The 27,501-nt window shown below is 47.2% G+C and overlaps 1 protein-coding gene across 1 annotated transcript in view; it reads left to right on the top strand.

Moving 5' to 3' along the window:
- Positions 1–536: 536 nt before the first annotated feature.
- Positions 537–27,501, top strand: part of Setd7 (SET domain containing 7, histone lysine methyltransferase) — a 42,829-nt gene continuing 15,864 nt past the window's right edge. The window contains exons 1-3 of the mRNA XM_051157123.1: positions 537–652; positions 11,741–11,870; positions 22,004–22,205. Of these exons, the coding sequence (XP_051013080.1) occupies positions 613–652; positions 11,741–11,870; positions 22,004–22,205 (372 nt within the window). The 5' untranslated portion in view covers positions 537–612. The remainder of the gene's footprint in view (positions 653–11,740; positions 11,871–22,003; positions 22,206–27,501) is intronic.

The raw sequence follows: 27,501 nt of genomic DNA, 5'->3' as shown, positions 1-27,501 counted from the left end.
TAGGAACGCCGTACTCGGCGCACTTCCAAGTCACCGGTGGCACACCGCACGGTATCAGACCCTCCGAGTCCCCCACCCACCCCAGAGCCGGTATCCCGGCAGTCCCCAGTGCTAGGGAGCAGCGGGCGGCGACCAGGACCGCGTGGCTGCTGAGCAGTGAGCCAAGCCAAAAGGTAAACGCGGCCGAGCCGGCCCACAGCCTGGAAGAGGCGGCGCGGCTGCGGAGCGCCTTCGGTTCTAAGGATCTTCACTTCTGGGAAAGGACAGGGAACTGTCAATCAACGAGGGAGGGAGCGCTCCGGCGCCGGGTGATGTCAGCGGATCAGCTGCTCCATAACAAAGAGGGGGTATCACGAGAGAAAGTTGCAGCGGCGGCAGTACCCCGAGCCTCGGGGAACCGGGGACTAAGGGAGTGGGGGCGGCGGCTGCGGCAGGCGGAGGAATTGAAAGGACTGTAGGGGGAGGTATAGCGAGCCGCCCCAACTGCTCCTCCTCTTCCTCCCCCCTCCCACCCCCGCCTCCTCCAAACTCGCAAGGCGCCCTGCCGCCGCGATCATCCGGAGGGAAGGGAGCCGGTCGCACGGCACCGTGCTGGGCAGGGTCGCAGCCGCCATGGATAGCGACGACGAGGTGGTGGAGGAGGCCGTGGAAGGTACAGACAGCATTTCTCCGGGACGTGGCGGGGGTGGGGGTGGGGGAACGCCTGGGTCCAGAAGCGCGAAAAGAGTGGCGGTCTGCGACGCGCGCAGGGCTGGGCCGATGGTCACCGCGGTCCCTAAACCGGTGGCCAGTCGCTCGGCTCGGGAGGGGGCTGCACTGCTACTACCACGGCACCGGGAGAGCGCAGGGCGCGTCGAGGCACACGCGGGGAGTGGGGTCTGCGGCCCTGGGAAGGTTAGGCCCCTGCATCCCTCCGGGCCACAGCAGCACCCTCCCTGGGAGTTGCGGAGCTGCCTAGCACCTTGGCCTTAGTCCTTGAGGGGATGGAGGATGGGAGGGCGCCGGAGGGCAGTCCCTAGAGGCGGTGGTTCTCCTCGTAGCAGCCGCGTTTCAGCCACCTCGACTTCCCCTCTCCGACCTCTTGCCCTTTCCTGTCTGAGTCGCTGTGCCCCTCGGCCACCAGGGCCGTGTCTAGGTGGGTCTCCCATCGCAATGCACGGGGCCGCACACCGGGCACATGGCAGCCAGGACCGATCCTCCGAAAAAAGGATGAAATCATGTCTAGGTAGTGCACGCCGCTCCCCACGGGGCTTGAAAGCTCCGCGTTCGGGATGTGCCTGGCGGCGATCTGGGCTGCCCCGGGGCGAACTCTGCCGCCCACCCCCTCCCCCTCCCTGCTTCCGAGCCCGGCGCAGCCGCGCTGTGCGGGCGATCCAGCCCGGACCGAAATTGCTGGGTGACACTTAACTTTCTGAATTCCGAGCTGTTGGCTGAGGGTGATATCACTGCCTGGGTGTCAGGTTTCTCCGCCTCTTCTTGCGCACCCCTCCCCCGACTTTTGTCGCCACAATGTTTTGCTGAGTTTCTCCGCCTCCTTTTTTAGCCCCTTACTTCTAAAAGACGCCTTAGGGAACGTTATACAATCTAGTTGTTTGTGTCACGGGAGGTTTGATTTTGTAACAATGAACATGGGAAAACACTCTTAAGCGTACTTGTTATTTATTTTATTCTATCCCAGATAGCGTTCCCATGATGTTTTGCAAGATTGCGTAGTGCTGTTCCAGAATTTGTTAAACGGAGCATCTCACCAAATTATTTTAAGTCGCTGGCTGAATCTGGTTTTGATCTAATCTCTATAAACAGGTCTGACAAACATGATAAAGAAAAAAAGTAAGTGGCAGTGCTTCACAAATACATGTGGATATGTATTTATTAGTGCTACGTTGGGAGAAAGGCCATTTTGAGGTTTTCATAAACAACTGTTTTTGCGGGCTGCTGAAGGCTTAGAGCGAGATGAAGTAGGATGATTTTTTGAATTCCTGGAAAGGCATCCATTCTAATTTAAGTTGTAAAACTTATTTCTTCATTTAGTGTTTCAAAAACAACTTTAAAGTACATGGTTTTGCTTGTAACTTTAAAAGAGAATAAAAACGTTGTGAATTCACAGAGCTTTATTTCTCTAACTAAACCCAGTGTTGGCTTTTAGGAGGCCCAGCTGCATTGTTTGAACCAGCCATAGGAAGCCTTCCTTAACTTTCAAAGTTATTGATTTCTTGTACATTTCTTTTTTGTTTTTGTTTTGTTTTGTTTTGTTTGTTTGTTTCTTTGTTTGAGACAGGGTTCCTCTGTATAGATTAAGCTGTCCTTTGTAGACCAGGCTAGCCTCAAACTCCCAGAGATCCACCAGCGTCTGTGAGGACTGGGCTTACAGGAGCGACCTACCCTGCTGGGCTTGTACATTTCTGTTATGACAGGAAAAGTGTTTTTAAAGAATTGCTAATGTTGCTCTCATTCCTTTGGGGTGTTTTGTTTTGTCTTAATAATGTTTGTTTGGTTTGTTTTTAAATTTTGTTTGGTGTTGTTGTTGGGTTTAGTTAGTTTTATTTCATGTGCTGTGGTGGTTTGCTTGCATGTATGTCTGTATTTCCTAGAAGGAGTTACAGACAGTTGTGAGCTGCCATGTGGGTGCTGGGAATTGTACCCAGGACCTCTGGAAGAGAAGCCAGTGCTCTTAACCACTGAGCCATCTTTCTATCCCTCCTCATCTTCTTTAACTTAAAAAAAAAAAAAAAAAAAACCTTGATTACAGATAGTGCTTCTAGTCCAAGCTGCCTTCCCTTGTGCAGCTGTTTAGAAAATGTGTCCAGTTGTTTATGATCCTAGTAATGGCATGCAAACAAAACCCAGGCATGGTAGGTGGTACACACCTTCAGGTGCAGGTGGAGGCAGGAGGATCAGGAGTTCAAGGTCACCCTCAGCTGCAGAGCAAATTTAAAGCCAGCCTGAACTATGAGGCCCTGTCTTAAAAAAAAAAAAAAAAAAGTAAAAGTATGTTTCCCTGTTGATTGTTAGTCCAGTGGATTAAAACATTGAAGTTTCTTTACATAAAGGTGAGGGTGGCTCCTTAGAGCAAGAAAGGCACCATTACTAATTATGCTACGACAGCTGGCTCAAACCCTGGCCTATCTGGGGCAGTCACTCTTTTTTACCTAACAGTAAACAAGTAGTGTAATTTGTTTTGCTTTTTGTGCACTGTTGTTTTATTTTTTGAAACAAGATATTTGTAGCCCAGGCTGGCTTTGAACTTTGAGCATTCCGCTACCTGAGTGCTGAGATTACAGGTGTGAGCAACCACACCTGAATCCCCACCCCCCACACCCACCCCTCACCCCCCACCCCACCCTGGGTTTTCCAGATAGGGTTTCTCTGTGTAGCCTTGGCTGTCCTGGAACTCACTCTATAGACCAGGCTGGCCTCGAACTCACAGAGATCTACCTGCCTCTGCCTCCCGAGTGCTGTGATTACAGGTGTGCACCATCACCACCCCCTGGTTTATACCTGGATTTTTAAAAGAACAACAACATTGTTTTTATTTATTTTGCCGTGTGGATTAGGCAAGCAATAGACCCAACTGAGCTACCTACCCCAGCCCACTTTAGACACTTCTCAGACTCCGATTGGCAGGGCGCCTGGAGCAAGTGCGAGCTTGCAGGAAACCGCATCACTGGGCCTTTCTCCAGATATTGTAGGCCTTGGCATTTTGTGCTGGTCTTCGCATAAAATCTAACATTCTCTGAACTGGTGTTAACTGGCTGTGATCTTTTCCTAAATAGAAAGTAGTCTAGGTATCTTGGGGCTTCAACCCCAGGCACTCAGCTCTCTGCACACGAATTGGCGTCTTGGTGGTTTCCTTGTCTCCACTGTTATCATCATCATCATCGCTGTGCTTGTTTAGCTCTTCCTATGGGCAGGTTCTGCACTAAGGGACTCTAAGACATTATCCATCCAGTCTTAGGAGGTGGGTAGTGTATTATCTTCATTTTACAGAGAAACTTAAGAGAAAAACAGGGCATCTGTCAAAAAAAGAAGACAGGCTAGACTTGTGAAATTCCTTTGTCAGTTGCCCTACCATTCTTTTTAACTCCCGCAGTCTACATTTCTTCCTTTTTTTCCTTTCCCAACAATATCTCACTCTGTATTTTATAGCATAGGCTAACCTAGAATTCATTATATAGCCCAGGCTGTCCTGGAACTCATTATGTAGACCAATTCTTGGGCCTCAGTTTTCTGAATATAGAATAATGACATGGACCACCATACCCAGCTACATCTTTTGTCTTTTTAAAGCTTTTGCTTTTTCTTTTCTTTTTTTTCTTTTTCTTTTCTTTTCTTTCTCTCTCTTTTTTTTTTTTTTTTGCTTACATTCATTTATTTTATATATATGAATGTTTTTCTTGCATGTACATTTGTGCATCATGCTTCCTGGAGCTGGCATTGTAGACATCTGTGAACCACCATGTTAGGTGCTGGGAATTGAACCCCTTGGTCTCTGCAAGAACAACAAGCGCTCTTAGCCACTGAACCATCTCTCCAGCCCAGCATTTCCTTTTAGAGAAACTCATTTTTTCTTATTTTAATGAGTCAATCAAGCACGTGAGATGCTTAGTGACTGAGCTGAGAAGCAATAGTGATGTGCGACGTCAGTCAGTCCCACCCTTCATGATTCTATTGCTCCTGGTAGGGGTGAGTATGTGTTGGGGCTTGCCCCTCCCCCATCATGGCCATTGGTCCCCAAGGACAAATGGAGTGGGGAGAGGGGTGGGGGGAAGGGACCCAGACAGCCTTGAACATGATGGAAAAGAACTTCCGGGATCAGCTGCCAGGAGGCAGATGAACTATATTCCAGGGGTGATGGGAGGATACAGAACTTTGAAGAGGGAGTGGGGAAGTTCAGGGTGGCCAAAGGTCTCTCTAGCTGAGGGGCTAGAGTACCGAGATGCCTCATTTGCAAAGGGTGGCCTTCTGGAATCCCAGGTGCTTGCTGAACAGGTTCTAGGGAGAAAAGGGAGTTGGGCCTGTAATTTCCCTAAGCTCTACCTGGCATTCCTCAGGTGTGGGGTCCAAGACAACACACACACACACACACACACACACACACACACACACACACGCCCGCCCGCCCGCCCCAGGGAGTGAAGAGGAAGCCTCGCTGGGACTCTGCCATTTTGCAAGGAGCTCTTTTCGTTTTTCGCTAATGTCAGACTTTGACCTTAGCAGCAGGGTTTCCCCGACAAGTTTGTTTCCCAAAAATATATTTGGAGGCATCTAGCCTCCACAACAAACTTCTTTTCCTTCTTCCTTTAAAGAAAACATGAGCTCTTCAGGACTTGCGGTCAAACGTCTTATAGGATGGTGTGCACTTTGGCTCTCGTGGTGGCATTGTAGGCTGATGAAGTTCCTTTTTGGTTCCCCCTCTACCCCACCCCCCCCCCCCCCCCAGTACGAATCTCACTTTGTCATCATTGGCTATTCTAGAACTCATTATGTAACTTAACTCAGGCTGACCTCAGACCAGCCATAATCTTCCTTGGTCTCCCAAGTGCTGGGATTAGCATGCCTTGCTGCTGTGATTCTAAATACAAGGGGCATCAATCCCCTCCCCCATCCTCTTTGCCCTCCCCTCCCCCTCCCCTCATAGAAAGGACTCAGCAGTTTGGGTACCTGGGACCTGCTTCTGAAAGTCTCGGAGCACCTGACAGTTTTCACTTGAGTGCTCACTCTGACACCCCTACCTCTGGACAGGGTCTTATTATGTAAGACGCAGGTTGTTTTAGAACTACTCAGTACAGGCTGGCTTCAAATCGTGATTTCCCCTGCCTCACTCTCCTAAGAAGCTGGCTTTAGAAATGTAGGCTATGACCCCTGGCCATCACTGTCGGCTTTAAAAAACAAAACAAAACAAAACATGGGCGAACAAAACAGCTCACAGGTAAAGGCTCCTGCTGCCAAGCCTGCCTCTCTGAGATTAGTCCCTAGCACGCACATGGTAGGAGAAAAATGCTTGTTTTCCTCCGGTCTCCATATCTGCACCAAGCTCGTGCTTACCTGTGTTACCTAGATACTGTGCATCTACACACACAAATAAATAAATGTAAAACTTTTGGCCAGACATAGTGATCCACACCTGTAACCCCAGCACTTGGGAGCGTGAGGTGGGAGATAGCTGCAAGTTGGGTCAGCCAGGGCTGTTGGTGAATCCCATAGCCTGGGGAAGGAGGGAGAAACGGAGACACATGCATGTGCGTGCGGACCTTGAGGCTAACCATGCCTTGCAGCCTAGAGAAGTGGCTGGGATACGACCTCCCTGAAGAGGTGGCAGAATTGAGCTGAGAGAGGGGAGCTTGGTGAGTCAAAGGGAGAGGTTTGGCCCATCCTGAAAGTACTCTTACTTAGCTGAAACAGGAGGCTGAAAAGAAGTGACACACACAGGGGGAGGTGGGGAAGGGAAGCTGGGCCCCACAGGCTGAGAGCACAGGCCGTGTGTTGGAACAGGAGGCTGTGAGGCGAAGAGTGACAGAGTCAGAGCTCTGCCCGGGAAGTTGACCTGATAAGCTAGGCAGCTGCAGAGGCTGATGCAATAGCTGAGGCCATCACCTGGAGGCTCTTGTGGTATCAGATGTGTAGTTACGAGGGTAGAAAAGAAAAAGGAAAGCCTGAAAAAGCGTAAGAGACATTGAGGCAAAGTACTCAAAATGGGAAAACAAGTAGCTCCGAGGTTCTACTGCCCCTACCCCCTCCCCGCCAAAACAGCCACAGTTGTTTTTATTAAGAGCCCCTGTAACTGTCTAGTCCTGCCTGTCTCTTCTATGTGTCTGTGTCGTGTGCCTGGGGCAGTGTGCTGAATGCCCGGAGTGCTGCCATTCCTTCACCAGCTCACATCTGAGCCCGTGTCTTCCACGCATGATCCTTGCGTTAGTAAGCTTACCTTTTCTTAAGTGATTTTTGCCAGGGGAAGGGAGGAGGAATTCTAAGGGAAATAGACACACAGCACTCTCAGATACCTTCAGAGTGGGAGGCAGTCGGTGACCCCTTTCTGATCCAAGGCCAGCGTCATAGCAGACTAATCAAGTTAAAACAGAAACACCTCTGCTCAGAGTTGACTTTGGGGGAAAGTGTTTACCTTTCTATTCACTTAGTAGATAAAAAAATATTTAAAGCAAAATGGGGGGGGGTGGAAATAAGCGTGTTATTTTTTTCTTTTCTCTGGCTACACTGGTCAGTCTTTCTGTGGACAGATCCTGGTTGCCTTGCTTGCTAGGGCTGTGTTATTAACACAAAGCTGCCGTTCCAGTGAACTTGGCCTGTGGTTTGGGCCTGGTGCCCACCTTCTGTGTCGTGGGGACTGGCCTGGAAGGTGGTTGGCTGACTCGGCGCATTCTGTAGTCTTCAGCAAGGACTAGAGTTTCCACACTGAGTTAGGCCAACACAGGCAAGGGGTGGGAATTTGCAACCAGGGTATGATGTTGAGACTCTTGGCAGTTCTCCGCAGCCTGCCCACCACGGCTCCTTGCACTTTTATGTAAGGAGCCTGGGGCATTGCTAGTGGGTTTAGTTATTGTTGTTTCGTTTTTAAAGATTTTTTTTTTTTAAGTTGAAAAACTTATGAGATGATATGTAATCACACTACACCATGTGGCTCAATTGTGCACAGCGGTTACATGGTCAAGAAACTTGAAACATTGATTTTTAAAAAAAAATATATATATATATTCTTTTTATCATACTTGATACTGGGTTATATGATGTTATTTTCAGACAAGCGTGTAATGTACTTTGAGTATTTTTCGCCATAATTCCCTGTCCTCCCCTTAGTCCCCTTTGTTCTCCCTAAACAGTTTCTCTTTCACTTTCTCCCCGCCCACCTTGTTTTTTCCGAGATGGGATTCTCTGCATAACAGCCCTTGCTGTGCTTTGACTGGCTTTGCAGACCAGGCTGGCCTCACACTCACAATGATCCACCTGCCTCTGCCTCCCAAGTGCTGGGATTAAAGGTGTGCTCCACCACTGCCTAGCCCTCCCTTTCTTTTTTAATTACTCCAATCAATTATGTGTATGTTGGGGCCCTGGGAGGGCAGGAGAGGGTGTGGGATCCCTGGAGCCGGAGTTGCAGGCATGTGTGAGCAGCGCAATGTGGCTCTGGATTGTGGTCCTCAGGATGAAGCAGAAAGCCCTTTTAACTGCTGTGCCACCGTCCCTTCTGTTCTTAGAGCTGCCTCGTGTAAGGGGAAAGAACACCCAACTTGTTTGCCTTACTCTAGAGAGAATGTGAGTTGGTGGGGTTTGAGTCTGGGCTTTCAGCAACCTCGCACACATTTAGAGTGATCAGCATGCTCTTGCAGGTCACGTGGTAGTGTCCAGTCATCTGTTGTGGCATTTAAAAGAGGTAACAAGAAAGCACTTAGCCCAGCCCCCAACTGTGCCAAACACTAGCCTTCACAGTTGTTTTCTTCTGGGTAGTGACCTCCTCTCCCTGCTGCTGGCTGCTGAGGCTGTGGTACCACATAACCTCACTGTCCTAGCAGCACTTGAATAAGAAGTGTGCCCGGCTCTCTCTGTCCAAAGGCAGCAAGATTGTAATAACAGGCAATCTCTTCCCTAGGTTTTTCTGCTTTTTCAAGTCTTGTTCGTTGCTCTTGCTTTGACTGGGGCTGTTTGTTCATTCTGTTCTGTTGTGGTTTGTGTCAGATAGCAAATGTTATGTGGCCCAGGCTGGCCTCAAGGCTACTCTTGATCTTCTAATTCCTAGTGGTAAAATGGCAAGCTTTCACTACCACGCTCAGTTCGTTTGGTTTTTGTTGATGCTTGGGTTAGCTACTTAGCAGAAAAACTACAGAAGTTTCAGGCCCTCTCTAGTTTCTAAACTTTTCATTGCTTACACCAAAGGATGTAAAACAAACTAAGTCAGATGGAAAACCTAGCGAGGTCTGACAGATTGCCCAGCTTTCAGATGCAGACTGACTAGCAGGGAGCAACCACCCGTCCACGGATCTTCTTCTAAAAAGCACAAGGTCCCCTGAGAAGTGCCTGTCACTCATAACCCTCCAGGAAAGAGTGAAAGGCTCCTTCTCCATTGGCCTGTTGCAGAAGGGGTCCAAACAGATTAATGTTGGAGCAGGGGTGAGGTTTTTGTTGCCCTCTCGCCTGGCACCAGAACCGACTTCTGCCTGCCTCAGTCACATGACAGCCTTCCATTTCTCTTGTATGTCTGCGTTCAGTGTGCAGGGTGGCACACCTTCAGAAACAGGGCAGGGAAGAAGGGAAGTGGGATGGATCCCACTGGCTTCCTTCCCTCTCGGGTGCTCACGTTTATCATAATGTTTCTCTTGATTTACAGTAGAAAAACAGTTTACTTAACAACCGCTATTAAAAGTCTGAAGGGTGGGAACCTTTTTTTCCATTGTGGGAGTATTTCTCACACATCAGTAATTACTCTCCTGAGAGGCTAACCTAATTATTCTGACATCTCCACCTAAAACAAAAGTAGGACACTAAATTCGTAGGAATGTTAAGGGCTACATTTAATTGATTTCAATGTTTCATAAGAGAAAGCTTTTAGCTCGATATTGAGTGTGTTTATTAAAGGAGGAAAAAGTAAATTTGACGTTTCAATGAAAGAATGTCATCAGTAGATGAAAATAATTGTCCAGATTATTTTATACGGCTCTGTCAGGGCTATAACATGTAATTTAGGGTCTCCACCAAAAGAGAGCAAGTTTGGACAAGTTCCCTGCTGACATTGATTTCCTGACCCTTGTAGAAAAAGTTTGTGTTCAGAAAGAAAGGAACTAAGTTGTCTGTGGTGTTTTTACACAGCCATCTATGGCCCTGGGGAGATGGCTCAGTGCTGAGAGCACTGTCCCCTCTTGCACAGGACCACAGTTCGGTGGCCAGCACCCTCCTGGTGGCTCACACCCACCTGAAACTCCAGTTCCAGGGGATCCAATGGCCCTCTGGCCTCTGCAGGCTACGTGTGTGTGGTACACATGAGCTCAACCAGGCACACACATGTATACGAATAAGATAAAAGCATGTGTTACTGTACTGTGTCCTAGGTAACTCATTCCATGTAAAGTCAGCGTGATTAAAATATTGTAATTTTTGCTATTATTGCATGTTTCACTAGTCAGTAATATAAAGAGCATCATTTTCCTATATAAATACTTTTCCTATCTTTTTAATTTTTATTTTGCAGGGCTGGGCGTCTGGGTTCTCAAGGACACTATGTAAACTCTCCTCCGGTGACTGCGCCCTTAGCCCCTTAGCCTGGTATTTTATCATCTTAAAATAAAATTTGTAGGAGGGTAAAGAATTCATTAGGGTGGCATGGCTTGTGTTTTCATGCCAGTGGGCCACCTGGAAACCACAGTTTAGTATTTAAAGTCCGTGCACCTCACAATTTGTAATATTTTCACCCATGATTTTCAGGCGGTTAGCCCAGGGGAGAAGGCAGGAGAGTAATTAGTGCCTTTATTTTCGCTCAGCTCTGCAAACCCCCTCACCCAGATGGTTGGGGGGGATACTAATTAGAGGGTCTCCTGGGGTCTGGAAAACATGTAGCTGGTTAACTAAGGACCTAAACTGCTTTGGGCTGTATAGTTTGTAACCAGGAAGCAGGAGAAGGTCAAAGGTGAGTGAGTGTAGGGACTGTTCCTGGAATCCAAGATCACTATTTCAGCGGCAGTGTGGGCCCTTCATCTCCACTTACAACATAAGCCTCCTGACACACGAGGGATGCGAAGGACTGTCCTTAACCAGTCAAAGCGGAAATGGCCTTAAAAGTCGAGCACTTAGGGTTCCCTTAAGTTTAAGCTAAGGAAAAAAAAAACCTTTCAGTAATAAAGTTGTAGATAACATGCCTCTCCTTTGTAATGTGAATGTAAAATACGACGGTGCGTCCAGATGCTACTAAACGTTGAATGCCCTGCTCTAGGATCATATGTGAAATCATATTGCACATGTGTAGCGTGTAAGAGTCGCATAGACAGTGTGTGTGACAATCAGACTGTAACTAGGTGCTGCCTGAGCCACGTTTCGCTTGAAGATGAGACGCTGGGAACATTCCGCTCAAACATAAGTTCTCTGGGGGACCTTGGGAAGCGGTGACCAGTGTTACAGATGGCCCTGCTGATAACGCATCCCAGTGCCAGGGCAAATGAAATGATGCAAGCTCTGTGTCCTCAAATGTGCTCAGGCCTTTCCATGTGGACCAGTCAGTCCACGGAGCATACAAAGCATCAAGTATTCTTCCGCAGGGGTGAGAAAGTTCTGCATGTGGTCCCCGGTAAGACACAGAAGTAGGGACTGGAGCGGTGGCTCAGCACTTAGAGCACTTGCTACTCTTACCAAGGACTTGAATTCAGCTCCCAGCACCCATGTTGGGCAGCTCACAACCATCTGTAACTCCACAAGCAGAAGGATTGATGGATGCCCTCTTCTGGCCTCCATACAAGGAGTTGTTTTGTTTGTTTGTTTGTTTTAAGATTTGTTTATTATGTATACGGTGTCCTGCCTGTACAGCAGAGGAGAGCACCAGATCTCATGATAGATGATTGCGAGCCACCATGGGGTTGCTGGGAATTGAACTCAGGACGTCTGAAAGAGCAGTCAGTGCTCTTAACCTCTGAGCCATCTCTCCGGCCCCACACATGAGTTTTCTGAGACTGGTTTGACCGTTCTGAGCTGATGGTGATTGCGTGGCGAGGCTGGTGTTGAGGCATGCCCTGTGCTTCTCTTTCCCCAGGCCACCTGGATGACGATGGGTTACCACACGGGTTCTGCACCGTCACTTACTCCTCCACAGACAGGTTTGAGGGCAACTTCGTGCATGGAGAAAAGAATGGACGCGGAAAGTTCTTCTTCTTTGACGGCAGGTAGCATCGGTGTTCTGTTTTGTTTGGGGATGAGGGTCCCTGACTATGTTTCAAAGGGGAAAAAAATGGTACAAATGCAAGAATTCAATTAAAAGTTTATGTACACCTCAAAAAGGGGAGGGTAACCCCAACATGTATGTAAGAGCTTGTTGACGAGAAATGACAGCGTGGCTGTGCAGGAGCCAACCTGAGGTGTGCTGAGTCTGGAATGTGTGTGTCCACTGGTGTTCTGCCACACCAGATTCAGCAGCGCCCATCATGCACAAATTCATCTCATGGCCACCCAGTTCAAAAACTATAACGTAGCTCAATGACCTCACACAGGTTGGAAGGCAAGAAGAGACACCCAAGGTTGTCCTCTGACCTCCTCATGTATTGTGGCATGTATATGCCACACTCACACATTCCCATGGACACAGGCACATACCTCATACACACACACAAACACACACTGTATACATATATACATATGCACAAATACTATCCCCACTAGATACCGGGTCCCCAGGGATTTCTTTCAAACTGTTGGCACCAAAGCCACCTCTTTCATAATCCCTCTATCCAGAAGGTGACTTTCCTGCTGTTTCCATAGCAGTTCAGTATTAGCTCTTTTTCCCAAAAAAAAAAAAAAAAAAAAAAAAAATGTTGATTTTTTTTTTTTTTTTTTTTTTTTTTTTTTTTACTTTATGCTGAGACTATTTTTGCACCACCCAACAATGTATGCTCTTGTGACCGTCTTATTTCCCCTCCTCACCTAAGGAGGAGAGTTTCCTTGAGTGCAGAATCTCTGTCTCTGTCATCATCTATGCATTATGACCCTTTTCCTTAACTTGGTGTTTTAAAATTATGGTAGTAAAGTCTTTGCCAAGTAGATGTAGGAGCTGAAAACAAGTTAGAATCATCCTGACAGCTGCACGCGTACACCCACATTTGCGCATGCGCGTGTACACACACACACACACACACACACACACACACACACACACACACACTGACACGTGAGCGTATTCATACTTTAATTTGGTAGGTAGGTGAGGCTAGACAACAATTGACCGACTCTCAGAGAAAACGGCCCAGCAAATAGGTTGTATTTAGAAGCACTTACCTCCCAACTTTACAGGTCTGGTGTAGCAGAGCAGTGTTAAGCTAGACTGAGCAGTCAACCAGTGTGCCACAAATGTGCTTCCTGTTAGCCACAGGAGAGTGATCCCTGAGTAGGCAGGTAGGGGCCTCAACTCCCTGAGTGCCTGCCCCATGTGCCTAGCTGGCCACCTCTGACCTCAAGTGTCCTATCTACCTCCTCACCTCCTGCCGTGTTCCTGCAATAATTGGCATGCATTTCAGGAAGTGGCAAGTCTGAAACGGGAGGTGAGGCTAAAGTATGTGGCCAACAGTCAGAAGTCAATCCATTAGCTTCGCTTTCCTTTGAACATACCTAGTCACTATTTTTCTCTGGAGACAGGGTTTCCTATAGCGCAGGCTGGCCTCAAACTCACTATGTAGCTAAGGATTTCCTTGGCCTCCTGATTCTCCTCCCTCCACCTCTGAGGTGGCTAGAATGACAGGGGTACACCACCATGCTCAACTTTTTCTCCCTTTGTAAAATTAATTATAGGTTGACATGTGATTGAGTGGCCTTCATTATGACTTTTTTTTTTTCACGTGCATCTTTTATTTCGTCCTGTGCTGAGGACTGAACCCATGCTAGGCAAGCCCTCTATGGTAGAGATACACCCTCCCCCGCCACACCCCACCCCACCCCTACCCTTTGAAAGGACAAAAAGGAAATCATCCAAGTTAAAGCAGTTGAGACTTAGTTCAAGAAACTGAGACTTCTTCACTGCTCTGATCCTGAGATAAGGACAAGTGTACAGTCAGCAAACAAGATCTTGAGATTCACCTGGTGCCCCGTGGTCTGGCTGGAGCCTGATACTGGGTGTGTGTGGTCCTGAGGCTGGAAGTATCATTCTGGTACTAAGGATGCTTCAGTTTCTGCATCTCTGGATGCTTCAGTTTCTGCATCTCTGGTTCAGACTGTGATCACTAATCCAGATTTAACCATTTAACTGTTCTGGGTTCCACCAAAATTTATAAACGTAGAGCCAGATCTTGTCGTTAGCCTAGACTGGGAGAAGAAAAAGAAAAACGAACAAACCCAGAGGCATCTGCTTCCAAGCTGTGGAGTGGTAGTTGTTGGAGTCTTACGGTAGCCCAGGATGAAAAGTAGGTGATTCGTTATATGTGTGATTATTCTTCGGTGCTGGAGCCTGAACCCAGGACCGCATGGATGCCAGGCAGGTGTTCTACCACCGCACTGCATCTCCTGCTCCTTAAACCCTGGCAGGCTGCCTTCAGACCTGCCATCCTCCTGCCTCTTCCTCATGAGTGCTGCGATCATAGTGTGTGCCATGGAACTCAGACTGTAAAATATTCATTGTCAATGCTTTTCTTGGATATGCCAACTAGTGTTCGGAGTATTGGCTACTGTGTGCCTTTATTTTCTGTACCCTAGTCATTTTCGTGTGTGTGTGTGTGTGTGTGTGTGTGTGTGTGTGTTGCACATATGTTCATACATGTGGAGGATTTTTTTTAAAAAAGCTTTGTTGTTCCTCAGTGTCATGAACCTTGATTTTATGGCTTCTTTTTTAATTACATAGATTTATTTTTGGGAGGGGCTAGACATGCCACAGTGTTTGTGGAGGTCAGAGGTCAGAGGACAACTTGCAGGATCTGGTTCTACCATGTGGGGCCCAGAGATGGAGCTCAACTATTGGGCTTAGTGACAAGCACCTTTACCTGCTGAGCCATCTGTCAGGGCCACTCACTGGCTTGAAACTCACCAAGCAGGCTAGGCTGAGGTTACAGCTCCACCCCACCCCACCCCACCCTACCCCACCCCACCCCACCCCACCGGTCTTTCTTTGTTTTAAGTGTGTTCTAAGGGACTAAAGCACATCTTCGTGTGTCTGCAAGGCAGGCAGCTTACCAACTGAGCTGTTGCCGCAGCCTCCCAGAGCCATCCCCTGCTGTTGGTTCCCCACGCTGATGTGTCGGGCCAGGGGATCCCTATAGGCCGAGGGGAAATGAGGACACCTAATGTTTCCCAGGTTGTTACAGAGTGCCTGACCACACTGCAGTGAAGCTGGGTGGGAGTGAGCGTTTGAAGTCACGCATCCCAGTCTCCCGTGTGAGGCAAAATTCTTGTGTGTTCCCTTACCGTCCCCGTCTCCATCTTCCAGCTCAGTAAATAAATACATTTGGATTTCCAATCCCATTTCGTTTATGAAGAAACTAAGGCTTTGAGAGGCTAAATAACTTTACCAGAGTTCCCTAGTTAGTAAGAATTAGTGTTGAGGTGAATTCACTTCTACGTGTTCGTTCTTTCTTTTTCTTCCTTCCTTCCTTCCTTCGCCCTTCCTTCGCCCTTCCTTCCTTCCTTCCCCCTTCCTTTCTTCCTTCCTTCCTTCTTCCTTCCTTTTTTAGACAGGGACTCATGTAGCGCAGGCTGCTTTGAACTCACTATATAGCTGACAGTGATCTTAATCTCCTGGTCATCCGCCTTTACATCCCAAGTGCTGAGATTATAGGTGTGAAACCCCGACTAAATTCACTTTTAGAGGTAACTTTTGTTTTGTTTTGTTTTGTTTTGTCAAAACAAAGTTTCTCTGTGCAACAGGCTGGCTGACCTAGACTCACTTTGTAGGCCAGGCTGGTCTCAAACTCAGAGATCTGCCTGCCTCTGCCTCCCGAGTACTGGGATTACAGGTGATCGCTACCATGCCAGGCTCTACAGGTAACTCTTTTTTAAAGATTTATTTATTTATTTTTATATACTATTTCAGTGTTCTGAGTATATGTATGCCTGCACACCAGAAGAAGGCATTAGATCACATTATAGATGCTTGTAAGCCACCCCCTGGTTGCTCTGGAAGAGCAGCCAGTGCTCTGAGCCATCTCCAGCCTGGTAATTTCTTTAAGTACATCTGCCTCTCCATTCTGACCAGCAGTGAGGAAATAATGGCCGGTCTGCTTCCTGTTTCCCTGCTTTCTTCATTTTCTTTGAGATCACTTCTTTTTATAGTTTCTCGAGACAGGGTTTCTTTGTGTAACCTTAGCTGTCCTGGACTCACTTTTGTAGATCAGGCTGGCCTCGAACCCACAGCGATCTGCCTGCCTCTGCCTCCCTAGTACTGGGATTAAAGGCATGTGCCACCATGCCTGGCTAAGATCACTTCCTAACTATTTTGTTTGGTTGGTTGTTTTTGCTTTTTCAAGACAGGGTTTCCCCTGTATAGTTCGGGTTGTCCTGGAGCTCTCTCTGGAGACCACGCTGGCTTTGAACTCAGAGATTCACCTGCCTCTGCCTCCCAAGTGCTGGGGTTAAGGAGTGTGCCACCACGCCCAGCCACTCCTTAGCTACAGAAATCGCTTTGTTCCCTTGCCCACCCCACCTCCGAAGGTTGAAAGTGTTGGCTGGAAGTAGCTTTAGCAGCTGGCTGGGGCTCTTTCACCTTCCAACAGCCACACCAAATGACACCTAGAGCAATGCGTTCAAACTGAGAGCCACAGTTTAATTTTTTAGAGGTGGGGCTTGAAAGTAGAATTCGGATTTGTGTGAGTTTCTTTCTTGACTCTTGGATTGACGAGGAAACACTAACACTGGCAGGTGTGTCCAACCGTTTGATATTGGGGCACGATGTTATTTACCTGTGAAGTTCAGACTTGAGAATCAAGAAGTACTAGGTATAAAAGGGGGAAAAAAAAGTCGGTCCTAAGGTTTAAGCAAGTTTGAGGTTTGGTGTTGGCCACATTCACAGCTATCCACGGCTGTACGCATCCCAGAAGCTACAGGCTGCACATACCTGCTAGAGAAAAGGAATAGTGGTCAGGCCCCTGAGGTGGAAAGGACAGGAACTTCTCAGTACCCAGACCATGAAGAAAAGCCAAGTTTCCTAGACACTACAAAGGTAACTTTCAAGTGAAGATACAGTCATATTTGAGTAAAATGCAGGTGCATCAGTTGGAGTGAGAAACAGCTAAATTTCCTCATTATTTTAAACTATATTTCTTATTTCACTATTTCTAGAAACTTAGCGCCTCACAAAATAAGCTTTGATACAACAGCAGCAGAACAGGCTTTAAAAAAAAGATAACAGCCTGTGTACTTGAGGAGAAAAAGTGTAGTTAAACTGACGTTTTCATGTCTCCGGGTTTGCTTCAGGTGCCATTGCCAGAAAAATCAAACAATCCATATACATCTTTGTTGTTGTTATTTCTTAATATCCTGAGGAGTCTGCCAAAATGTTAAAAGGAAGCACAGGTTAAGAATACTAAAACTAGGGCTAGAGAGGCCTGCATGGTTAAGAGCACTTTGCTGCTTTTCCAGAGGACCCAAGTTCAGTTCCCAGCACCCACATTGAATGGCTCACAACTGTAACTCCGGGTCCAAGAGATCAGACACCTGTTTCTGGCCGACACGCGCGCACACACACACAGGTGAGAGAATAAAATTAAAACAGAGCTGGAGCCATCAGTGGTAGCCTATGCCTACAATTTCAGCCATTGATGGGTGGAGGCAGGAAAATCGAGAGTTCATAGTCATCCTGGCTACAGTGAGTTCAAGGCCAGCCTGAGCACACAAGACCTTGTCTCAAAACAAACAGCAATAAAAGACAGAGATGATCATGAGGATAGAAGGTTATTACCCCCACCCTGAGGAAACAGAACAGAAGGATGCCACACATGGGAATGCCTGATGCTTATTTGCATAAAGGCCAATCAAATACTTTGCATAAGAGTAATGAAATCAGCTAGGCACGGTGTTGCACGCCTTTAATCCTGGCACTCGGGAGGCAGAGACAGGTGGATCTCTAAGTATAAGGTCAGCCTGGTCTACCGAGAGAGTTCCAGGACAGCCAAGGCTACACAGAGAAACCCCAGTCTCAAAAACCAAACAAACAAAAAAGATATTGAGGATGGAAGAGATGGCTCAGCAGATAAAGACTGCCCTTCCAGAGGACCCTGGTTCAACTCCCAGCACCCACATGGCAGCTCAGAACTGTCTGTAACTCCAAGATCTGACACCCTCACACAGACATACATGCAGGCAAAACAGCAGTGCACATAACAGAAATAAATTGTTATTATTTTAAAAATATCTATTTATCTTCCTCCCATTCAATTGGGTCGTTCATAAATTATTGCAGAAAGAGAAACATCTTTCTGGCATCCCTAAAAATGTAGTTTTCGGGGCTTCGGGATCTCACTGAGCTGTAGACCTTTGTTGTCCTAGGTAAGAACAAACACCCTGTGTCAGAAGTCAACTGAGCACAGAGGAAAACAGCTCTTTCTCATGGGAGGGGAGTGAGAATGGGCACCCGGGCAAAGAGGCAACTCCAAGTCAGGAAAACACTTGGGATGGAGATCAAAACAAAATGACTCAGTGGAGTTGCGTGTAGAGGCACTGCCTTTAGTCCCAGTACTTGGGAAGCAGAGGCAGGCAGATCTCTGAGTTCAAAGCCAGCCTGGTCTATGTAACGAGTCCCGCCACAACCAGGACTGCACAGAGAGACTCTGTGTGGAAAAACCAAAACCAAACAAGCATGATTCAGTGAGTAAAAGCTTTTGCCTGAACACCTAAGCTTGGCTCCCAAGACCCACAGTGCAAGGAGCAACTGTTCTCTCACCTCCACATGTAAGACCTGACATGCAGAAACTCAACACTCACAAAAATACTAACTCGTCTGAAAGACCTATGCCTTTAATCTGAGTGGTATTGGCATGCATGTCTGTTGGGATAATACCCAAATATACACAGGAATTTTTTTTTTTTTTTATGGTTTTTCAAGACAAGGTTTCTCTGTGTAGCCTTGGCTGTCCTGGACTCAACTTGTTTTATAGACCAGGCTGGCCTCGAACTCACAGCAATCCGCCTGCCTCTGCCTCCCAAGTGCTAGGATTAAAGGCGTGCGCCACCACACCCAGCTTCACAGGAACATTTTGAATGCTGCTAAGAATCAAAAGTCAAACATGTTGCCAGGACAAGCAAATCAAAACTTAGAACACTTGGTTAAATTAAAAGTTCCAACGACAACAACAAAACATTGATGGGGCTGGTGGGAGGTTCGAGACAGGGTCTCTCTGTGTAGCCCTGGCTGCCCTGGACTCACTCTGTAGACTGGGCTGGCCTCGAACTCACAGAGACCTACCTGCCTCTGCCTCAGCGTGCTGGGGCTAAAAGGTGTGTGCCACCATATCTGGCAACAAAATGTGTTTTTATATTTGTATCTTCCTCTCAGTATTTGGGATATAGACCTGCTGAAGTTTATAACCTATCTACAACTCAGACTTCTGGGTGTCTTTTACCTTACCTGACAAATCGCTCCCAGAAATGAGGAGGCAAGCCCCCCTTCCCTGGACCGCATGCCACATCGCCCTACCAGTAGACTAGCAATCCTTCTCCAAGGCAGCTCTCTTTTTTTAATTTCGTGAGTCTAATGACAGTTGAAGCTCGTTAATTCAGCTTCACTGACTTTAGAGTTTTGGTTGTTTATGCAGAAGCGATGTTAAAGTATACTTTATTCCTTTCGTGAATTTAATAAGCCTATTTGTCATCGATAATACAAACAAACGGGAAAGAGAAGTATTTATCCCCTCGGGAGACCACAAGTAGTGTAATTACAATGAAATCAGGGGCTGTCACTGCGCAGGCTGTGCATTTCGTTTAATAATTACAGATTGTTCTCAATCATAAGACCAGTCGGGAACGGCTTACTCAGCCCCTATGCCTCGCTTTGTTCTGCATGCCCCAGAACATGTGTACTTTTCTTACCTAGCCCAGCACATCGTGTGTGCCTGTCCCACTCAGCCCAGTACACAGTGTATGCTTGCCCCAATATAAGGTATGTGTTTGTCCTGCCCACCCAGTATGTACTGTGCGCTTCTCCTTCCTGGTCCCTAGAGCACAATGTGCTCCCATGAAATACTGTTGGGTGGTACTTGCTCTGTGTACAGTGCTGGCTAGAGCTCCATACAGTGCTCACTACATGAAAGCATACCTTAAAATGCTTGCCAGCTGATTTAGGAATAAAAGCGGTTAGTAAAAATAAAATAAAATAAAATAAAAGCGGTTAGTAAAAAAATAAAATAAAATAAAAGCAGTTAGTCAAACCATCTTTTTTCTGAGTATCTTGCATTTTAATTTTTTAAAGATTTACTTATGTCTATGAGTGCTCTCTCTGCACAAATGCCTGCAGGCCAGAAGAGGGCATCAGATCCCAGTGTAAATGGTTGTGAGCCACCATGTGGTTGCTGGGAATTGAACTCGGGACCTCTGGAAAAGCAGACGGTGCTCTTATGCACTGAGCCATCTCTCCAGCCCTTACATTTAGTTTTTTAATCGTTAAGTTACATTTGCTTATTTTGTGTGTGTACGTTCTGTGCAAGGCAGCCTAGGGGCCATGGCCTATATGTGGAAGTCAGAGTACAACTTTCCTCAGTTGGTTCTTTCCTCCCACAATGTGTGTCCAGGGGGTCAAACTCGGAATCTCATTTTTGGCAGCACGCGCCTTTATCGACTGAGCTGTATTGTTGACCTTTATGTTTTAAATTTTTAAAGTGGTTTGAGCCCTTTTTTTTTTTATACCAAATGGAATTTTTTGGTAAACTTAACTTCCGTTGCATAAGGCTATGGACGGAAAACATATTTCTGAACTTTTGTATTTTCTAAGGATAGGGGTAGGGAAAGGGTGGTGAAATCACTGCGACCTTGCTGTGAGCTTCTTCTGGTCCAGCGCCATGGGGCTCAGCCTCTGTCAGGCTGCTGATGGGAGCAGCAGGGTTGAGCCTGCCACCTTCCCACTACATCTCTGTCTATGATTGGGTACATGTGTACAGTGTCTGTCTGTCTGTCTGTCTCACACACACACACACACACACCTTCCTCCTACATCCCTATCTATGATTGTGTACATGTGTACAGTGTCTGTCTGTCTGTCTGTCTGTCTCTCTCTCTCTCACACACACACCTTCCTCCTACATCCCTATCTATGATTGTGTACATGTGTACAGTGTCTGTCTCTCTCTCTCTCACACACACACACACACACACACACACACACACACACACACGCACACACGATCCCTTGAGCAGTGTATGCCGCAAAAGTCCTGCATGATTATCAAGTAACCTAGATGTTGAAGCGGCTATCGCACCGAGATTTGTGTGTACATACATGTACACACATGTGTTGTTCATACAGTGACAAAATCACCTAATGGCACATTTTTTAGAGCCCATCTCTGTCATTAGGGCATGCGTGACTGTATAACAAAAATAAATCCTCATCTGTCTCCAGTGGAAGCAAAGGAGAGTCTCTTGATTGAAGCATTGTAGGATAAAATATTAGTGACTGGAATGTAAGGTAGCCATTTGCATAAGCTAAGCCGTACTTGTGTGACTGAAGACCCCTGTGCCCGAGCCATCCAAAAGGGCCTCGAGACCTGCCAGTGAACCCTGGACCTCAGAGAGAAGTGAATGGGCAGAGTTAGACTACAACAGTGGAAATGCTGGCGCCCGGTGTACACTGGGCATCTGCCTGGACCACAGAGACATGGATAGATGGGATGAGTAGGTGACACTTGTTCTCAGCCCAACCTGTGGCTTTTTTCTTCTATTTCCTTCAGGAGGGGAAAGAAACAGAAGAAGGAGGATTCCTATGAATCCAGAGATTATGGGTTAAGGCTTCCTGGGACCCAGGGTCCAGGACATGCTAGGCAGATACCCAACCAACAAACTGACACTACCAACCGTTTATCCATCTTTCGGCATTTTTCCTAGCCATCATCAACCTGTGGGAATTCCAGGTGTTGCCCTGACCACATGTAAGGGTTGACACAGAGCTGGGCATGTGGGTCCTTGGACCTGATCTTTTATTTTAAAATGGCTCAGTAGGTAAAGGTGATTGCTACCAAGCCTGACAACCCGAGTTTGATCCCTGGGACCCACAGAGCGGAAAGAGAGAACAACCACCACATGATATGCACATGTATGACACATGTACACTGGGGTGGGGGTGGGGGACTATAGCGCTGTGTCACCGGACTGTCCTTTCTGTTCCCCCCTTGCTTTGCAGCACCCTGGAAGGATACTACGTGGATGACGCCCTGCAGGGCCAGGGTGTTTACACCTATGAGGATGGAGGTGTCCTCCAGGGCACCTACGTGGATGGCGAGCTGAATGGACCGGCCCAGGAGTATGACACTGACGGAAGGCTCATCTTCAAGGGGCAGTACAAAGACAACATTCGACATGGAGTGTGTTGGATCCATTACCCAGTAAGCTGGCACCCGTTCCCTCTGCGGGGAAAGGAGCGTGTTCTAAGGCAGTGTTTGACTCTTCGTGATAAACAGTAAAATGTATTCTCCAGAAAGCCATGATCAGCTGCTAAAGATGAGCGCTTCAGGGCCGGCTACCTGACTTAGGTGGCGAGGGCTTTAGATTCACATTAATTGTTCTTCTGAGCCATGCTGAGTGTCAGTGCATCATTGGGATAAGCTAGTTTTATTGTACCATCAGTAAAGTAAAAAAAAAAATAAGCCTGTTTTAGTTCCTTTGGTATATAGAAAGAAGGGGTGAGCTATTTCATCATTGAAATACATATGGGGGAGGGGGTGGCTGGGTGTGGTGACTCATGCCTTTAATCCCAGCATATAGTGAGATCCAGGACAGCTAGGGCTATGTAGAGAGACCCTGTCTCAGAAAGAGAGACAGACAGACATATAGGAGGAGAGACAGGATCTTTCCTACCATGGAAACAAGCTGGTTTCAAATGCACTATGTAGATGAGGCTGTCCCCAAACTCAGAGATCCACCTGCCACTGCCTCCCAAATGCTGGTGTTAAGGTGTCTGCCACCAAACCCAGCCCTTGCTTTATTTTAGCAAGTCTCTTTTTTTGAGACAGGGTTTCTCTGTGTAGCTTTGTTATCTAGTCTCTTATAGGTGAGGTTGAATCCAGCAATTTCTGGTCTTTCTGGAGTTACCTCAGCACTGCTGCTTGATTTTTACCATATCCTCAGTGTTTGTGAAGGAGCCTCAGAGACTGTATTGCTTACGTTAAGGTAATTTAACTAACTTGCAATGGTTTTGAGCAAATAGATATGGCAAAGCCCATGATTAGGAATTAATAATTTTTCTTTGCATTTCAAATACCCTATGTGTTATTGATGACCTTAAAAGAATGTTTTGAAAAATAAACCTTAAGATATACTTTGTTTATTTTATCATATCCAGAGCTTAACTGAAAATACCTTTCCACTTAGTGAATTGTTAATAAAAACAGGCTAGGCACAGTAGTGCTTGCCTGGAATCCCAGCATCAGGAGGTCAAGGTCAGCTTCAACAACATACAGAGTTTGAGGTCATCCTGGGCTACTTAGTGAGACTTTGCCTAAAAAAAAAAAAAAAATTGCTTCATGTATAACAAAAAAGTAATCTCCACTAAGTGTACTTACACATCGTTACATGGATTTCTGTGTTTGTGTGTGAGTGTCCATGATGTACATGAGGATGCGTGTGTCTGGTGCAGATATGAGATCTGAGGACATCTTTGTCCTTTTCTCCTCTGTATGCAGGGCCTTGAACTCAGGTCTCCAGGCTTACACAGCAAGCTCCTTTACCGCAGCCCCTTCCCTGAGCCATCTCAGCCGCTCACGTTATTCTTTATAAATCATTTAAGGGGCTGAGAAGATGGCTCAGCAGGTAAAAGCACTTGCTGCAAGTAGGGGGATCTGAGTTCAAATCCTCAGTGACCACCTAAAAAAGCGTGGCTTGGTCACGTCTGCACTCACAACACTTTTCCTGGGCTGGGGTGGCAGGAACACTGGGCTTGCTGGCATACCTCCAAGTCCAGGGAATAAAGCAGAGAGCGGCAGAGCAGGACATCCAGTGCCATCCTGCACACAATTGGTTTTTGTTTATTTTTGAGACAGGGTTTTCCTACATAGCCCTGGCTATCCTGGAGCTTGCTGCGTAGACCAGCCTGGTCTTGAACTCACAGAGATCCACTTGCCTCTGCCGCCCCAGCTCCAGGGTTAAAGGCGCTCACCACCATGCCCACGCACACAATTGGGTTTTTTTTTTTTTTTAAATCAGTTAAGCCTGGCACAATTTATGTACCTGTGGGCCCAGCTACAAGGGCAGCCTAAGACAGAAAGAAGAGCTCAAGCCTGGCAGTTTGAGGCTGGGGCGATGGTCCAGCAGTTAAGCTCTCCCACTATTCAAGAATGAGGATTGGGCTTAGGATCACAGCATCCACACTGGAGGCTCCAAGGACCCCAACACCCTTTCCTCCCCCTCCCCAATTTTAAAAAGAACTGTGCTCTAAGGAAAGAACGTGGTTATTTCTAAGCCTGGCCCAAGCATTCAGACATCTTGGTCAGCTCCAACCCATCAGGCATCCGGGTGACTCTCTGGGTAGAGGCAGACAGGCCAAGGTACCTACAGTTCCAGCAGGCTTGAGAGTAGACCCTCCCGGAGTGGAGCGGCCAGGCTGAGCTCCGTGCCACCTGGTGCTGGGGAGCTACTGACATTTGAGAGACTTGTCAGGAAAATAACGTGGTGCCCGGAGCTCACCGTGTAGGCGGAGAGAGATGGAGCAGGGATTCTCAGAGACTCCCGTCCTTGTCATTTCACTTGTGACTAGGATCAAGTCCTGTGGTGAGATGGGAGGAACCCCAGGACCATTTCCCTTCACTCATCATACGCACGTCCAACTCCTCCTCCCAGTCTCCCCAGACATCTTCATTCCTGTCCTTCCCTCCCCGTCCCCTCCCCCCCCTCCCTCTTTCTCTTGTTTATAATCCCGAGTCCAATTAGTACTGCCGCAGGTATGTTGGGGGAAGGCCGGCCACTGGAGCGTGGGCCACCTCCCAACAGCTAGAGCAACATTTTACCCTGTAGTCTTACCAAATACCAAGATAAGACTCTGCCTCAGGAAATAATAACTAGCCTGCTCTGAGCGAGCGAGGTATCTGTTGACAGTGGAAGGGGCTGATTACACCCCTGGGCTGCCTGGAGTCTGAATCAATAAAGAGGCAGCATCTGTGTCAGGGGCTGCACTGCTGGTTGTCACTGTAGCAGCTGTGGGCGGGAGGCACATTGTGAACACAAAGCCATAAGAGGCTTCTAGGTCCCTTCTGCTGCTAAAGCACTGGGGGCTTCTCTTAAGGGCCATGGGCTTCCTGGGATTGACAGGACAGTGCCAAGGGCCTAGGGGAGGGTAAGTGATCAGTGACACTGGACACCCCATGCAGCCTTTGTCTTGTTAATCCCCACCCAACAGAGAAATGGGTTGTGCACAAGCTATTGACCTGCCTCCTCACCAGTTCCGCTAGGGGGAGCCAGTGAGCAGAAAAAAAAACAAGGCATTTGCCTTGCCCAGCATTCTTTGACAGAGTAGATGGCAGTATCTGTGCCATGGCAAGAACAAGGGTAGGAAAAACAACTGTTCTGCCTGTTGTATTTGTGAGGTCACTCTAAGAACAGTTTCTTTTGAAAACCTCTCTCTAATTATGATATAAAAGTTTTGCAAGGCCGGGCAGTGGTGGTGCACGCCTTTAATCCCAGCACTTGGTAGGCAGAAGCAGGTGGATCGCTATGAGTTAGAGGCCAGCCTGGTCTGTAAAGTGAGTCTAGGACAGCCAAAGCTAACACAGAGAGGTCTAAAAAAAACACACGAAAAAAAAAACCAAAAAATTTTTAAAGTTTTGCTGTTGATGTTTTGGTTCTTGAGACAGTCTTGTCTTGCGTAACCCAGGCTAACCTCAGGGTCTCTGTGTAGCTGAGAAGGACCTCTGCCTCCTAAGTGCTGGGGTTACAGGTGTGTGTGCCCCCACACCCAGGTTGTCTGGTGCTGAGACGTAAACCCAGGGCCTGGTGTGTGCTGCACACTCTAGCAAGGGGCGTGTCTGCAGCAGCAATAAGCTGTTTGGATTTGGTTTGATTTTTTTTTTTTTTCTTTTAAGCTTCCAATGCATTTACTTTAGAAAACCGAAGGATTTCTATTTTGCCAGTCCACAGAACTAACTTCAGCTTTTGAGGGAAAAGGTGCGAGGCCCTAAACACAGACTTTGGCTTCAACTAAGCAGCAGTGTGGTGGCTTCTGTTAGTGACAGCATGTGAGAACCACAGGCGGCCCACCACTCCTGGGCTTAGCAGCAGCAGCCTGAAGGCAGACAGGCATGGAAAGGGCTGTCTCATTTACACTGCATTAGTGAGAGTTAATCTCAGATGGACAAAGAGCAGCAAATGCCACCCTGCTGCCCGTGAAAATGAGGCTGTATATTTTTCCGCAAAAGTCCTGAAATGTATTTTAGTTTACAATCCCTCCCCACCGAAGAGTGGCCAGACCATGGTGAACTGTGCAACTCATATAGGTAATGTCACTTACTCCTGTCTCGGTGAGCAGCACTGAGAGTCACATGACTGTTGCCCTGCGTTGCTACTCTGTGTAGTTGTTCCTAGGTAACTGAGCCGAGGACATTTAGCAAGCTTATGAAGGACTTAGATTTGTCAGCCATGCAGCAAGGACTTTCAGGAGATGGGCCCATCTCTTACATGCTAAATTGAGTTATCTGTAACACTGTGGTAGCCCAGTTCAATTAAAAAGTGTTTGAGGGATGGCTTAGTGAGAAAAGGTGTCTGCCACTAAGCCTGGCAGTGATGGGTCCCCTGGGATCCACATGATGCAAAGAGAACTGACTTCTGCAAACTGTCCTCTGACCTCCACACATGCACTGTGGCACATGCCTACCCATGCAAATACATGCACGTACACAGGGATATGCACACTAAGTCAAAAAATTAAACAAAACGAAACAGCCTCTTTTGGCTCAGTTGGCAAAAAATTAAAAAAAAAAACATGTATTTGTCGGTTACCTATTGTGACCCTGGCACTTGCCAGGACATAGGATTACTAAGGATGGAAGCAAAGCTGGCCCGTCTCCTGGAGGAAAGCAGGAAAGCCACCAATGAGGAAGGAGAGACCTGGTGTAGAAAGGAGAGGCCTTTGGTTTATCGCTTAGAATATACAAATGACCCTATTTTTACTCACATAGGCCAAATTAATTCTTAAGTACATTTAAAGGCATAGAGATTTAGCTCAAAGAGATAGTGTTTAGTGTGTACACGAACACAAGGTCCTGGGCCTGGGGTTCATTCTCAGCACTGTAAAAAAGGGGGAGAAAGTACATTTCAACTGAATATTTTATGTTGTGTTGTCGTTTTGAGACAGGGTCTCTCTCTCTCTAGTCTTGGCTGTCCTGAATAGATCAAATTGGCCTCAAGCTCACAGAACCACCTGCCTCTACCTCCCTGGTGCTGAGATTAAAGATATGGAACACTAATCCAGCCTCAAGATTTTCATAACAGACTTCTGAAAAGTGCGTTGGGCACTCCTGCAATCCAGCGCCTGAGAAGCAGGGAGTTTACAGCCAGCCTGCACTACGTAATGAATTCAAGGCCAGTCTCAAAAGCGTAGTGAGAACTTTGCTTACAATTAAAAACAAAAAAGAAAGAGAAAAAGGAAGGAAGAAGACAGACAGACTGCAGCGATGGCTCAGCAGTTAAGAGCAC

Source organism: Acomys russatus, chromosome 15 (genome assembly GCF_903995435.1).
Source record: "Acomys russatus chromosome 15, mAcoRus1.1, whole genome shotgun sequence".
In the NCBI taxonomy this organism is placed as follows: domain Eukaryota; kingdom Metazoa; phylum Chordata; class Mammalia; order Rodentia; family Muridae; genus Acomys; species Acomys russatus.
The sequence above is the reverse complement of the archived record's forward strand: the minus strand, read 5'-3'. Positions and strand labels throughout refer to the sequence as shown.